The sequence below is a fragment of the Aethalodelphis obliquidens genome, unplaced genomic scaffold, assembly GCF_003676395.1.
Source record: "Aethalodelphis obliquidens isolate GAN/ISIS:26980383/991018 unplaced genomic scaffold, ASM367639v1 scaffold88, whole genome shotgun sequence".
Classification (NCBI taxonomy): Eukaryota; Metazoa; Chordata; class Mammalia; order Artiodactyla; family Delphinidae; genus Aethalodelphis; species Aethalodelphis obliquidens.
Window position 1 is genome coordinate 2,408,362 of NW_020838032.1, and position 14,546 is coordinate 2,422,907.

A 14,546-nucleotide genomic window follows, 5' to 3' on the forward strand; every position below is an offset into this window, starting at 1 on the left:
GAAATAAACATATTCTTCCTTTGTCTAAAAAAAAAAGTCTTCATTGCTTTGTGCCAAATAACAGTAATAATAATAACAGCTAATGCATATATCATTAGATAACTCATTTAATCTTCATAACAACCTTATGAATTGGGCACTGTGAATAACCCATTTTGCAGTTGATGAAATGGAGGACCGAGAGGTGAGGTAATCTGCCCAAGGTCACCAGCCCATGAGCGACAGAGCTGGGATATGAACCCAGGCAGTCTGGCCACTAAACTCGGAGTTAATGAATCGTTTCTCCTGTGTGTTGTCTGTTCAGGTCTGGGTGTGCAGAATCAACATGAGCAATGCTTTTAAGCCCTCCTGGGAACTGGAGAAGTGATATATTATCGGTGGTACCCATCTAGGACCTATTGGCCTCCTGTACATGGGTGTAAGCTTCTGAGGCACAAATGAAGGTTTAAGTTATTACTCAGTGATAAGTTTTTTATAAAAACATAGCACTTCATTGAATTAACATAATATAATAATTCCTAAGGTTTAATTACCATAAAGAAAAGGATTCATCATAAGAACAAGATTTAGGAAATACAATTGGTTGCAAACAAGCACTTTTCTATTAGGCTCTGTGTAAAAACAGTTCCTCCCTTAGCTGACCCTGGTTCTTTCTGGACTGGAATTCCAAGATTATAGCAAGTTATATCAGATGTTAAGAAACATCTGGACTTTCTTAAGCTCTACATATATTAGGATTTTGCCAATGGAATGTAGGTGGAAATGATGTATACTAATTCTAGTTTGAAAACCCAATGAATAATCCTTCATCCACTCCTTTTCATGCATTAAAAGTCATGAGTTTCAAGGACAAAAGCCTGGGTGTCTGAGCCACCACTCTGTCTACATTAGGTTGTGATGTGAAATAGAAATGAACCTTCGATGTACTAAGCTACTAGGATTTCAGGCTTATTAGTTATTGCAACATAACCTAGGCCATCCTAAGACTGAGCTTGGGAAAGCTTTTTTTGTTTTTGTTTTTAACTTCTCTGAACCCCAGTTTCTTCATTAAAAAAATGTTAATTGTAGTACTTATTGTTGTAGTCAAGGCCATATTCACTGTAAGTAACCTACTTAGGCCAACTAAATCAGAAAGGGAATTTGTTGGAAAGATTCATGAAGTCCAGTACCACTGCAGAGGAGGACAGCTTACAAAGAACACATCCTTCTTAGTTCCAGCATTATCATCCAATTCACTAGTGTCTGTGTCTCAAGCTAAGTTCCCAGGACAGAAAATCTGATTGGCTCACCTTGTATCAAATGTCTACCTCTGATCCAATCAGCTGCAGCCAGAGACAGGGTCACACAAGCAAATGTGTCTTGAATCTTCCTCTTATGGGCAGGGTGCACTTTTCTCCAAGATGGGGATCATGGGCTGAGCAGATACCTCAAAGATATCTGCTATGCTACACACAGGGATGTTGAGGTTACATGAAAAGGCATATGCCGGGCTAATTCTGCACTGTCAGGAGCTTGGAAGTCACCACTCCAGCCTAACTAACTGCAAGTGAAAAACTGAAAAGGCTGAAAAGTCAAAAACTCTTTTTGGGTCCATAAGAGAAGGAAGGACACAGGGCAAACCATTGTCCCCAAGGTTGGCGAGACAGGTGAAAACAGGCAGTCACATCTCACCAGAGCAAAGACTCATGAAGGGAAATTGCTGCAGGAGCCAGTGCTGGGGTATAAAGCCTGAACTGTAATTAACAGATTGCTGGAAGTTCAGCCTGGACAGTTCTGAGAGTTAAAAAATTCAGGGCAACCTACAGGGGGCCCCCAGGATTGTGAGTTTTACCTCTAGGAGCTTGACCAGGATACCACAGTGAATGCTGGAGAAAATACTGGGCTTCTGGCTGGGGATGGGAAAAGGAAACATTTTGAAACACACCCGAGCACTCTGTTCTTAAGGAGGCCTGCCCTCAGGGGAAATTAGTTAAGGAGAGCAACCCAATCAAGGATTATCAGTCTTAACTGACCTGGGGAAGGGAAATAACCTGACTCTAGCCAATTCTAGCTGTCCCATACCACTTAAGGGGGGAGAAAAAAACGGAGAAACACTTGTGAAGTTCACAATCTAGAAGCACAGGCTCACAAAATGCTGAGACCTAATCATAGGACTAGGTCCCTCCCCTCACATCTCACCACCTCCTTACTAAAAGCCTGTTTACAGCAGTTCCTTTTATCCAGTACACTATATCCAGCTATCAGAAAGAATTACAAGGCAAACCAAAGGGCAAAAAACCACAATTTGAAGAGACAGAGCAAGCTTCAGAACAAGACATGGCAGGGATGTTGGAATTACCAGCCTGGGAATTTAGAACAATTATGATGGGACTTCCCTGGTGGTGCAGTGGTTAAGAATCTGCCTGCCAATGCAGGGGACACGGGTTCGATCCCTGGTCCAGGAAGATCCCACATGCCACGGAGCAACTAAGCCCGTGTGCCACAACTACTGAGCTGGTGTGCCACAATTACTGAAGCCTGCGCACTCTAGGGCCTGCATGCCACAACTACTGAGCCTGCGGGCTGCAACCACTGAAGCCCACGTGCCTAGAGCCCGTGCTCTGCAGCAAGAGAATCCTCTCAATGAGAAGCACATGCACCGCAACGAAGAGTAGCCCCCACTCGCTGCAACTAAAGAAAGCCCGTGCGCAGCAACGAAGACCCAACACAGCCAAAAATAAATAAAATTCAAAAAAAAATAAGACAATTATGATAAATTTGCTAGGGACTCTAATGGATGGACAGCATGCAAGAACAGATGGGCAATGTAAGCAAAGAGAAGGAAATCCTAAGAACCAAAAAGAAATACTAGAGATTAAAGAAAACATTGTCACAGAAATGAAGAATGGCTTTGATTGGAATTTGATGGTCATGGCTAAGGAAGGAATCTCCGAGCCTTAGGATATATCAATAATCTTTGAAAACTGAAAAGCAAAGCAAAACATAGACTGGAAAAAATAACTAACAAACAAACCAGGATATCCAAGGACTGTGGGACAACTACAAAAGATGTAACATGCATATTGGGAACATCAGGAGAAGAAGAAGAAAGAGAGAAAGGAACAGAAGAAATATTTGAAATAATAATGACTGAGAATTTCCTCCAAGTTAATGTCAGACACCAAACCACAGATCCAGGAAATTCACAGAATAACACACAGGATAAATGCCAAAAAACCACACCTAAGCCTAACATCATCAAACTACAGAAAATCAAAGATAAAGAAAAAATCCTGAAAGAAGCCAGAAGAGGAAATAAACACCTTACCTACAGAGGAACAAAGAATTACATCTGACTTCTTCTCAGAAACCATGCAAACAAGAAGACTTGGAGTGAAATATTTAAAGTGTTTAGAGGAAAAAACCCATCAACCCCTGAATTCTGTACTCTGTAAAATTATCCATCAAAAGTGGAGAGGGACTTCACTGTGGTCCACTGGTTAAGACTTTGCCTTCCAATGCAGGGGGTGTGGGTTTGATCCCTGGTCAGGGAGCGGTAATCCTACATGCCCCAAGGCCAAAACTCCAAAATGTAAAACAAAAGCAATATTGTAACAAATTCAATAAAGACTTCCAAAAAAACAAAGTGAAGAAGAAACAAAAACTTTCTCAGACTAACAAAAATTGAGGGCATTTGTTGCTAGTAGGTCTTCCTTGCAAGAAATGTTAAATGATGTTCTTTAGAGAGAAGGAAAATGATATAGGTCAGAAGTTTGGGTCTACATAAAGAAAGGAAGAGCATTGAAGAAGGAAAAAAAGAAGGTAAAATAAAAACTTTTATTTTTTATTCTTAATTGATCTAACAGAAAACCATTTTTTCAAAATACTAATAGCAAGAATGTATTCAGTTATGACTTATTCTTAATTGATCTAATAGACAACAGTTTGTTCAAAATAGCAACAATGTATTCAATTATATCTGCTTATGTATATATTATATATATGCACTTATGTATGCTTACATATAAGTGAAATGAATGATAGCAATTATACAGGGACAGGAGGATGGAATTAGAATTATTTTGTTATTATAAGGTACAACTACCCATGAAGAGGTGTATGTTATTTGAAAGTGAAATTGGATTAGTTGTAAATGTATATTGCAAACTCTAGGGAAAGCACTAAAAATAGTAAAAGGAAGTATAACTGATATGCTAAGAAAGGAAAGCAAAGGAAATCATATAAAATGACTAATTAAAATCACAAGAGGCAGAAAAAGAAAGGAAGACAACAATAGGAACAAAGAACAAGGGCAAAAAATAGAAAATAGTAACAAATATGGTTACTATTTTCCATTAATCCAACTGTATCAATAATCACTTTGAATGTCAATGATCTAAATACACCAATTAAAAGAGTGGATCAAAAACATAACCTAGCTATATGTTGTCTACAAGAAACCCACTTTAAATATAAAGACACATATAGATTAAAAGTACATGGATGGAGAAAAATATATCATGCTAACACTAACGAAAAGAGAGCAGGAGTAGCTATATTAATGTTAGACAGAGCATACTTCAAAGTAAGGAAAGTTATTAGGGATAAAGAGGGGTATTACATAATAATAAGGGAGTCAATTTTTGAACAAGACATAATAGTGTATGTGCCTAACAACTGAGCATCAAACTTCATGAGGCAAAATGGATAAAACTGTAAGGAGGAAGATGAATCCACCATCATAGCTGGGGATTTCAACACTCTTCTCTCAGAAATGGAAAGGCCCAGCAGGCGAAAATCAATAAGCACATGGTTGAACGTAACACCATTTATCAACAAGATATAATTGACATCTACAGACTACTTCATCCAACAACAGCAGAATACACATTTTCCTCAAGCTTACATGGAACATTCACCAATATAGACCACATTCTGGGCCATAAAACACAGCTTAACATATTTAAAAGAATAGAAATCACACAATGTCTGCTTTTAGACCACAATGGAAATAAACTAGAAACCAATAACAGAAAGATAAGTGGAAAATCCCAAAATACATGGGGATTCAATAACATACTTCTAAATAACATATGGATGAAAGAAAAACATCTCAAGAGAAATGTTAAAATATTTTGAACTAAATGAAAATAAAAATATAACTTATCAAAATTTGTGGGATATAGTGAAAAGCAGTGCTTAGAGGGAAATTTATAGCATTAAATGCATATATTAGAGAATAAGAAAGATCTAAAATCAATCTAAGTTTCCACCATAGGAATCTAGGAAAAGAAGAACAAATTAAACCCAAAGTAAGCAGAAGAAAGGAAATAATAAGAATTAGAGCAGAAATCAATGAAAGTAAGACAGAAATCAGTAAAGAAAATCAACAAAACCAAAACCTGGTTCTTTGAAAAGATCAATAAAATTGATAAGCCTCTAGCCAGGCTAACTATGAAAAAAGAGAGAAGACATAAATTACTAGTATCAGAAATAAAAGATGGGACATTACTACAGATCCTTTGGAAATTAAAACGATGATGAAGGGGGCTTCCCTGGTGACCCAGTGGTTAAGAATCTGTGTTCCAATGCAGGGGACATGAGTTTGATCCCTGGTCAGGGAACAAAAATCCCACATGCTACAGGGCAATTAAGCCCACATGACACAACTACTGAGCCCACATGCTCTGGACCCTGCATGCCACAACTAGAAGCCCGTGCTCTGCAACAAAGAGCCCATGAGCTGCAACGAAAGATCCCGTATGGCACAATGAAGAGCTGCGTGCCACAACTAAGACCCGATGCAGCTAAATAACTAAATAAACAGGGCTTCCCTGGTGGCGCAGTGGTTGAGAGTCCGCCTGCCGATGCAGGGGACACGGGTTCGTGCCCCGGTCCGGGAAGATCCCACATGCCGCGGAGCGGCTGGGCCCGCGAGCCATGGCCGCTGAGCCTGCGCGTCCGGAGCCTGTGCTCCGCAACGGGAGCGGTCACAACAGTGAGAGACACACGTACCGGAAAAAAAAAAAAAAAAAAAAAATGGGCCAAAGACTTTAACAGACACCTCACCAAAGAAGATACACAGATGACAAATAAGCATATGAAAACATGCTCCACATCATATGTCATCAGGAAAATGCAAATTTAAACAACGAGACATTCCTACACACCTATTAGAATGACCAAAATCCAGAACACCAAATGCTGGTGAAGATGTAGAGCAACAGGAGCTCTCATGCTTTGCTGATGGGAATGCAAATTGGTCCAGCCGCTTCAGAAGACAGTTGGAGGTTTCTTACAAAACCAAACATACTCTCGCCGTATGATCACACTCCTTGGTATTTACCCAAAGGAGCTGAAAACTGACGTTAGTACAAAAACCTGCAGACTGTTGTTAATAGTAGCTTTATTCATAATTGCTAAGACTTGGTAGCAACCAGGATGTCCTTCAGTAGAGGAATGAATACATAAACGGTGGTTCATCCAGACAATGGAATATTATTCATTGCTAAAAGAAATGAGCTATCAAGCAATGAAAAGACATGAAGGAATCTTAAATGCATATTACTAAGTGAAACCAGCCGATCTGAAAGGGCTACCTACTGTATGATTCTAACTAGTTTACATTCTGCAGAAAGCAAAACTACGGAGGCAATAAGAATATCAGTGGTCCCGAGGGGTGAGGTGGTGGGGAGCGATGGAAGGCAGGACACAGAGCATTTTTAGGGCAGTGAAACTACTCTGTGTGATATTATGATAGATAGATATATGTCATGATACAATTGTCCAGACCCACAGAATGTACAACACCCATAGTAAACCTTAAGGTAAACTATAGATTTTGGGTGATAACGATGGGTTAATGTAGGTTCATTTTTGTAAAAAAAAAAAAAAAAGAGAGAGAAAAAACAAATACCATTCTGGTGAGTGATATTGTGATGTTGATAACAGGGAAGGCCATGCATGTGTGGGTACAGAGGGAAATGAGGAATCTCTGTACCTCCTCGCAATTTTGTTGTAAACCTAAACTACTTTAAAAGATAAAGCCTTATTATTATTTTTTTTAAAAAGCATAGTATGATGAGAATATAATTAAATGGTGCAATGGGTACCAAAGGATTAAAATATAGTTCCAACATATGCCAGCCCCACTTTAACTTTATTTTTGCATTTGAAGACTGTATATAGCACTTTCCTACATATTTTTATACATTGAAAACTAGACTTGGTATCTTGGTAAAACTATGTTATAGGAAAGCAGAAATTGTATTCTTTATTTTTTTATCTTTGTTTTCTGTTATCCAACAAAGCTGATGCTTAATCATCAAGCTGGTTTCACTGGCACGTGAGAAAAGGAAGGTGTGATCTGCAAAGAAACAGAGTTCCTATGTGAAGCTGTTTAGAATGGCACTCAATGTTCAGTGCTCAAGTATGTAGTAAGTACTGTAGTCCTATGGGGGCAAGCGCGTAGGTATTTTGAAACATTTTGCCATAATTGTAATTTTTTTTGCATTTTTACCTGATGGCATTATTTCCTTTTTTTGTTGTTTTTTTTCCAAATTTATTTATTTATATTTTTGGCTGCATTAGGTCTTCGTCGCTGCCCGCTGGCTTTCTCTAGTTGAGGCGAGCGGGGGCTACTCTTCGTTGCAGTGTGCGGGCTGCTTACTGCGGTGGCTTCTCTTGTTGTGGAGCACGGGCTCTAGGTGTGCAGGCTTCAACAGTTGTGGCACATGGGCTCAGTAGTTGTGGCACACAGGCTCAGTAGTTGTGGCTCATGGGCTCTAGAGCACCGGCTCAGTAGCTGTAATGCACGAACTTAGTTGCTCCACGGCATGTGGGATCTTCCCAGACCAGGGCTCGAACCCATGACCCCTACATTGGCAGGCGGATTCTTAACCACTGCGCAACAGGGGAGCCCAGCATTACTTCTTATAATAAAACCTTTTCTGATTGAAAACTTCAAAAACAAAGTAAAACAAAAACCTATGTTGGGGACTTCCTTGGTGGTCCAATGGTTAAAGACTCCACGCTTCCAATGCAGGGGGCCCGGGTTCAATTCCTGCTCAGGGAACTAGATCTCGCATGCTGCAACTAAGACCAGGTGAAGCCAAACACACAAATAAGTATTAAAAACAAAACAAAACCCAAAAAACCTATGTTGGGATTCCATAAAGCATCTTAGCAGAGTTTTGCTAACAAAGCTTGGTCCCTCAGCTGATATTCTAGAGGCACATTCCAGGTCCTTGTCTTTGGGTGGAGGGCCCTGAGGCAGCAGCAAGATTGCCCCAGCCGTTAGGACGGTCTGCTTGACCTTATTTACTTAGACTCAGTCCTGTGAGCATCTTTCACTAAGCAGAGCAAAGCCATAGATAGCTTTGTGGTCACCAGTGTATCCTTGGCACTGAAATAACTGAGCTGGAGGCTCTTCTACCTTCTTCCGGGCTTTCGCCACAGCTGCTCTTTCAGTTTCCACCCTGTCCTGTGCCCTGAAAGAACTTTGGCATTTGCTGAAAGGTCATCAGCTGCAATTTTAGACCATTGGGTAACAAACTTCTGACATTTAAATGCAGCTGCAAAGTGGTGGGATTGCTGTACCGGCTGTCAGCCTGGGCTGGACGGTGACAGAAGTAGCAGCCCCTTCCTCGGATCCCTTTATGGACGAGTGGTTGACTGCTTATAAAGGACACCAGCCAATACTCTCCCTTCTGACTCCCAAATTATCTAGTCTTGTTCATTCTTAACACCCATAGTGTGCTGGGCACCAGGGATTCTCCGGACAGTTGTGCTGAAGCACTAGTTTGTATACTTCCAATCTCTTGTGAACAAATACATAATAAAAATTAACTAGAAAGGCTAATAAACACATGAAAAGATGCTCAACATCACCAATCATTAGGGAAATGCCAATCAAAGCCACAATGAGGGCTTCCCTGGTGGCGCAGTGGTTGAGAGTCCGTCTGCCGATGCAGGAGACACGGGTTCATGCCCCGGTCCGGGAAGATCTCACATGCCACAGAGCGACTGGGCCCGTGAGCCATGGCCGCTGAACCTGCGTGTCCGGAGCCTGTTGCTCTGCAATGGGAGAGGCCATAACAGTGAGAGGCCCGCGTACCACAAAAAAAAAAAAAAAAAAAGCCACAATGAGATACCATTTCATACCCGTTAGGATGCTAGTTATAAAAAAACAAACAAAAAAACCCCAGAAGATAACAACTGTTGGCAAGGATGTTGAGACATTGGAACCCTTGTGCACTGCTGGTGGGAATGTAAAATGGTGCAGCCACTGTGGAAAATGGTACAGTGATTCCTCAAGAAGTTAAACATAGAATTACCATATGATCCAGCAATTCTACTTCTGTGTATGTATATACCCCCAAAAAACTGAAAGCAGGGACTTGAACGTGTATTCATCCTACCGTGGACATGATAGCATTATTCACAGTAGCCAAAAGGTGGAAACAACCAAAGTGTCCGTCGATGGATTAATGGATAAACAAATGTGGTATATCCACCAATGGAATATTATTCAGTCTTAAAAAGGAAGGAAATTCAGACACATGCTACAACATGGATGCACCTTGAAAATATGATGCAATAAGCCAGCCACAGAAGGAGAAATATTGTATGATTCCACTTATATGAAGTACCTAGAATCGTCAAATTCATAGAAATAGCAAGTAGAACTGCAGGTTGTCAGGGACTAAGGATTGAGGGGGAAGAGAGAGTTAGTGTTTAATAGGCACAGAGTTTCACTTTACAGTAAAAAGACTTTTTAAAAATGTACAGTTCTCTGAATGTTAACACATGTATGGGTTCAAGTTGCCATCACCACAATCAGGATACAGAACAGTTCCATCAGGCTAAAACTTCCCCATCCTGTCCTCCCTGCCCCACACCGGCTATCCCTGGCAACCATGAAGTTGGTCTCTAACTCTCTAATTTTGTCTTTTTTGAGAATATCATATAAAGGGAATCATACAGCCTATAGTCTTTTTTTTTTTTTTTGCGGTACGCGGGCCTCTCACTGTCGTGGCCTCTCCCGTTGCGGAGCACAGGCTCCGGACGCGCAGGCTCAGCGGCCATGGCTCACGGGCCCAGCCACTCCGCGGCACGTGGGATCTTCCCGGACCGGGGCACGAACCCGTGTCCCCTGCATCGGCAGGCGGACTCTTTTAAGACTGGCTTCTTTCACCAGCATAATGCCTTTGAGATTAGTCCCAGTGCCACATGGAACAATAGCTTGTTTCTTTTTATTGCTGAATAGTGTTCTATTGTATGTATCCACCACAGTTTCTTTACCACTATTGAAGAGCATTTGGGTGTTAGCTGTTCCTGACAATTTTAAATAGAGCTGCTATAAATATTCATGAATGGGTTTTGGTGGGAACATACAATTCATTTCTCTAGGGAAGATGTGACGGTCCACTCTGAGTGGCATCGTTTTGTACCACCACAAAGAGGGGAAACCCTCTTAATCAGATGACATTCGACTTCAAAGGAAATCTGGAAACCAATCAGCCGGGCCACTCTCTTTATCTTGTGGCCATTTACTGGCCCAGAACTCCTAATATCCAGCCACTGCTCTTTCTATAATTATGTCTGAAGAATCATGGTTGATCTCCCACGTGAAAGACAAAGCTGAGTTATTTATTGATGGCAACATGAAACATCAGGATCAAAGAAAGTTCCATTCTACAGTCCTCACAGTTTCCAGAAGCTCTTGGGGAAGAAAAAGAAAGTTTTCCAATTTAGACGCTGGTGATGTCAAAATTAAAATGTTCTGACATAGAAGCTCCTCTTCTAGGGCTGTATCTTACTGACGCCCTCACACGAGCACATACACAAAAGTAAGGATCTTGGTACAGCATTGTTTGAGGAGCAAATATTTCAAAAATATCTGACTGGGGCTTCCCTGGTGGCGCAGTGGTTGGGAGTCCGTCTGCCGATGCAAGGGACACGGGTTCGTGCCCCGGTCCAGGAAGATCCCACATGCCGTGGAGCGGCTGGGCCCGTGAGCCATGGCCGCTGAGCCTGCGCGTCTGGAGCCTGTGCTCCGCAACGGGAGAGGCCACAACAGTGAGAGGCCCGCGTACTACAAAAAAATATATATATATATCTGACTGTCCACACAGTGGGAAAGCAGTAGGTCTCTGTGTGTCGACACGGATGTATTTCCCAGATGTTTTGTTGTGGAAGACACTTCTGATTGGTTGATTCAATATCAGTGCCCGACTCTTGCAGCAAAGCATCATCATATGCCATAAATCTGGCCAATGCTTCAAAAGTGGAAGGCTACTTGGGGTGGGGGTGCGGGGTAGGCAGAGGGTGTTTCTGGGGAACTATTTCTTTCCTAATAAAAGGGAACGGATGTGGTTGCCCTTCTCCCCTCTTTCGGTCTTCAGATGTTCAGAGCTGTAGTGGCCATTTTGTGCCCGTGAGATGATAAGCTTGCAGGCAAAAGCCAGCCGACCGAGGATGACGGAGAAGAGACAGAGAGGGGTTCCTAATGGAACTTTTGACCAGCTAAATGAATGCCAGCTGCTGCCTCGGAGAAAATATGAGGCTAATGAACCCCACATATTTAAATCACTCTACGTTTGCTATTACTTGCAGCTAAACACATTCTGGTTGAAGTAACTGTCAAAGGAAAATAATCAGCTTGCACAGCAATGTGCATATTGTCCTAGTTTGTAAAATGAAATTGTATATGCATACAGGATAGTTATACATACATCAACAAATTGGAAGCGTAATAACAACTAGCAAGTATTGAGCACCTACTATGACAGGCATATCTTATCACTTTAATCCTCACAACCACTCTGTCAGGTAGATGTTTTATCGTTATCACCATTTACAAGTGAGGAAACTGAGGCTTCAGGAGCTTTTCCAAACTGTACAACTAGCAGATGACTAGCCTGGGACTCGGAGCCAGGTGTCTCTGCCCCCAGAGAAAGTGCTTGGACCACCCTATGCAGACCTCCTCCCCTGTTTACAAATACAGATCCCCACCACCTCTAATGCAGTTATTTCTGGCAGTGGGTTGGAGGATTGGCTGGTTCTGTAGTGTTTCCTTTCCAATCAGCAAGCATCATTTTTGCTATAAAAATGCAAATCTAGAGAAATTGAAAAAATAAAGAATTGATCACATAACCCTAGTGCTAGGCACTAGGAATAGTTTTTTCTTCCAGATTTGAATACCTATTATAAATATCCATCCGATCATACATGCTTTTTGGAATTTAAAAGCATCCTTTTCAAACATATGAAAGAACCCTGGCTAAGAAGTCCCAGGATTGCCATCATTTTGTTACGTGACCTGTACCCCAGATAAGATACCTGCCAGTCTGCCTCCTGCAATATGAGGGAATGGGGCCCTGCGGTAGATACATGAGAAGAAACCTTTTGAGTCTTTGAATAAGAGGGTTTTATGGATTTTTTTTTTTTTTTTTTAGTGGCTGGAATTCTCATCTCTTACCTTTACTAAACAGTTGCTTCTTAGGATCTTTAAAGAAAAAGTTTCGTCAAGAAGAAGTAGGTCTGTGTTTCCCAGCTGCCCGGTTCTATTTACAGCTTGGCAGCGTTCAGATCAGCCAGTCCTGAGAGGTTTCCTTGAGGACTCGCCCAGTTATCTCAACCACGTGGCCTGGGGCACTTTCCCTTAAAGGTCCTGGCATGGCCAGTACAGATTTCTAATCAGCTCTGATACCGCAGAGCCACTGACCGGCCCTTAGAGATAAGGCTTTCTTCTGCAGGGAGAAAAGGATTTGAAAAACTACCCGCCGCAATGGGGGACAGAAGCCCCTTCGAAACGGACATGCTCACCCTGACCCGTTACGTTATGGAAAAGGGGCGTCAGGCCAAAGGCACCGGGGAGCTCACACAGCTGCTGAACTCCATGCTGACGGCCATCAAAGCCATCTCCTCGGCCGTGCGCAAGGCTGGCCTGGCCCACCTGTGAGTCTGCCCTGCTGTGACACGCAGTGATGGGGGGCCCCGGTGCGGGTGGGCAGAGCTGTAGGTGCTTGGGCCGAAACGGACTCAGAAGTATTAGCCCGTGAGCCCTGGAGGGAAGTTGCCTTTAAAGTTTCTGCCAGGTGTCCTTTGATAAAGGGGCCTTCGACTTGTTTCAAGAAAGAAACAAAATACTTGGAGACATGCTATGAAGAAAAAATATATAGTTTTCCCAGTTACCATGTATTATAATGATAAGCTCAGGGGCTTGTTCCATTGAAACATATCCTGAGTTATCGTGACTTGTGCTTGCATTCTCACTGGCGCAAAGCAACCGCCAGGAGACTTGAGAGGACGCTTGACGCCCTTTGCAGATATGAGCGTTTTATTACCATGACCTTTGCCCATCATAGTCATTAGGAGGTAGAAATCATTTACTGAATCCCAGGGCCCGTCGTCCGTCTCCTTTCTCACCATCGAAAAGACTCTTTTGCTTTTAAAACAATATTTTATTTCTTCTCTGTGACTCAATCTTCTCTCCACTTGGTGTGCAGGAAGCTGGGAGGTGCTGGGCCCGGGAGGAGGGAATGCAGAGCGTTCTTCCACTTCGCCCTCTTGGTGCTTTACCCAAGTTCATGCTACAGCTGCCAATCCTCACAGCCAAGGGTCCAGTTTAAGTCTGTGGTGAAAAGAAGCAGTCTTTCTTTGGGCTTCCTTTTTCCTGGTAGCGATTGCAGTGGAGATCCTCTCAGAAGATGAACACACCCATTGTTGTTATTATTATTATTCCAAAATGAAGAAATAACAAAGTCCAATAATTTGAAATATTTATTCTAACAACTTAGTACTTTTAACACAAAGAAATGTGATAATTGCGGCTTCCCTGGTGGCGCAGTGGTTGAGAGTCCGCCTGCCGATGCAGGGGACACAGGTTCGTGCCCCGGTCCGGGAGGATCCCACATGCCGCGGAGCGGCTGGGCCCGTGAGCCATGGCCGCTGAGCCTGCGCATCTGGAGTCTGTGCTCCGCAACGGGAGAAGCCACAACAGTGAGATGCCCGCGTACCGCAGGAAAAAAAAAAAAAAGATAATTACAGAGTTTATTTATATAATGCTTGGTGACTCAGTAACGAGCTCCAAGTTAAAGGTGATTGTGACTGGTTTTCCCCCTCTCTGTATTGCTGTAACTGTACGAGTACCTCATTTGGCAATAACGGCCAGCTCTACCTTTAAAGACCTTCATGAACGTGAGACACAGCTACTTGCCTCTGTTCTGCTCCTATCTGGTGGTGAGCTGCGCTACGCGTAGAGCAGTTTCCTGAATTGCCTGCTGACCTCTCAGTGTTACCCATGTTAATGGGCTCCCCAGTGCATCATATGGGCTGGCCAGGGGCTGCTGTGGTGGGGTTGTGCTAATCGCTGCAGAACTCTGACTTTGTGGCCATGGAGTGTCCAGAGGACGTGGAGTCAGCGATTGGATAATTCAGGTGCTCCTCTGACTGGGTTTTTTGGGCCATGTGATCATGGTCAATGATCTACTCTCGCTAGGGCCTGTAAAATTGTAAAACGGATTGGATCCTAATAGCACCTAACTCGTAGGGCTAGTTGTAAA

The 14,546-nt window shown here is 42.5% G+C and overlaps 1 protein-coding gene across 1 annotated transcript in view; it reads left to right on the plus strand.

The window, feature by feature from the left end:
* The first annotated feature begins 12,079 nt into the window (after positions 1-12,079).
* FBP2 (fructose-bisphosphatase 2) overlaps positions 12,080-14,546 on the plus strand; it is a 36,364-nt gene continuing 33,897 nt past the window's right edge. Inside the window, exon 1 of the mRNA XM_027094219.1 lies at positions 12,080-12,939. Coding sequence (XP_026950020.1) covers positions 12,770-12,939 — 170 coding nt within the window. The 5' untranslated portion in view covers positions 12,080-12,769. The remainder of the gene's footprint in view (positions 12,940-14,546) is intronic.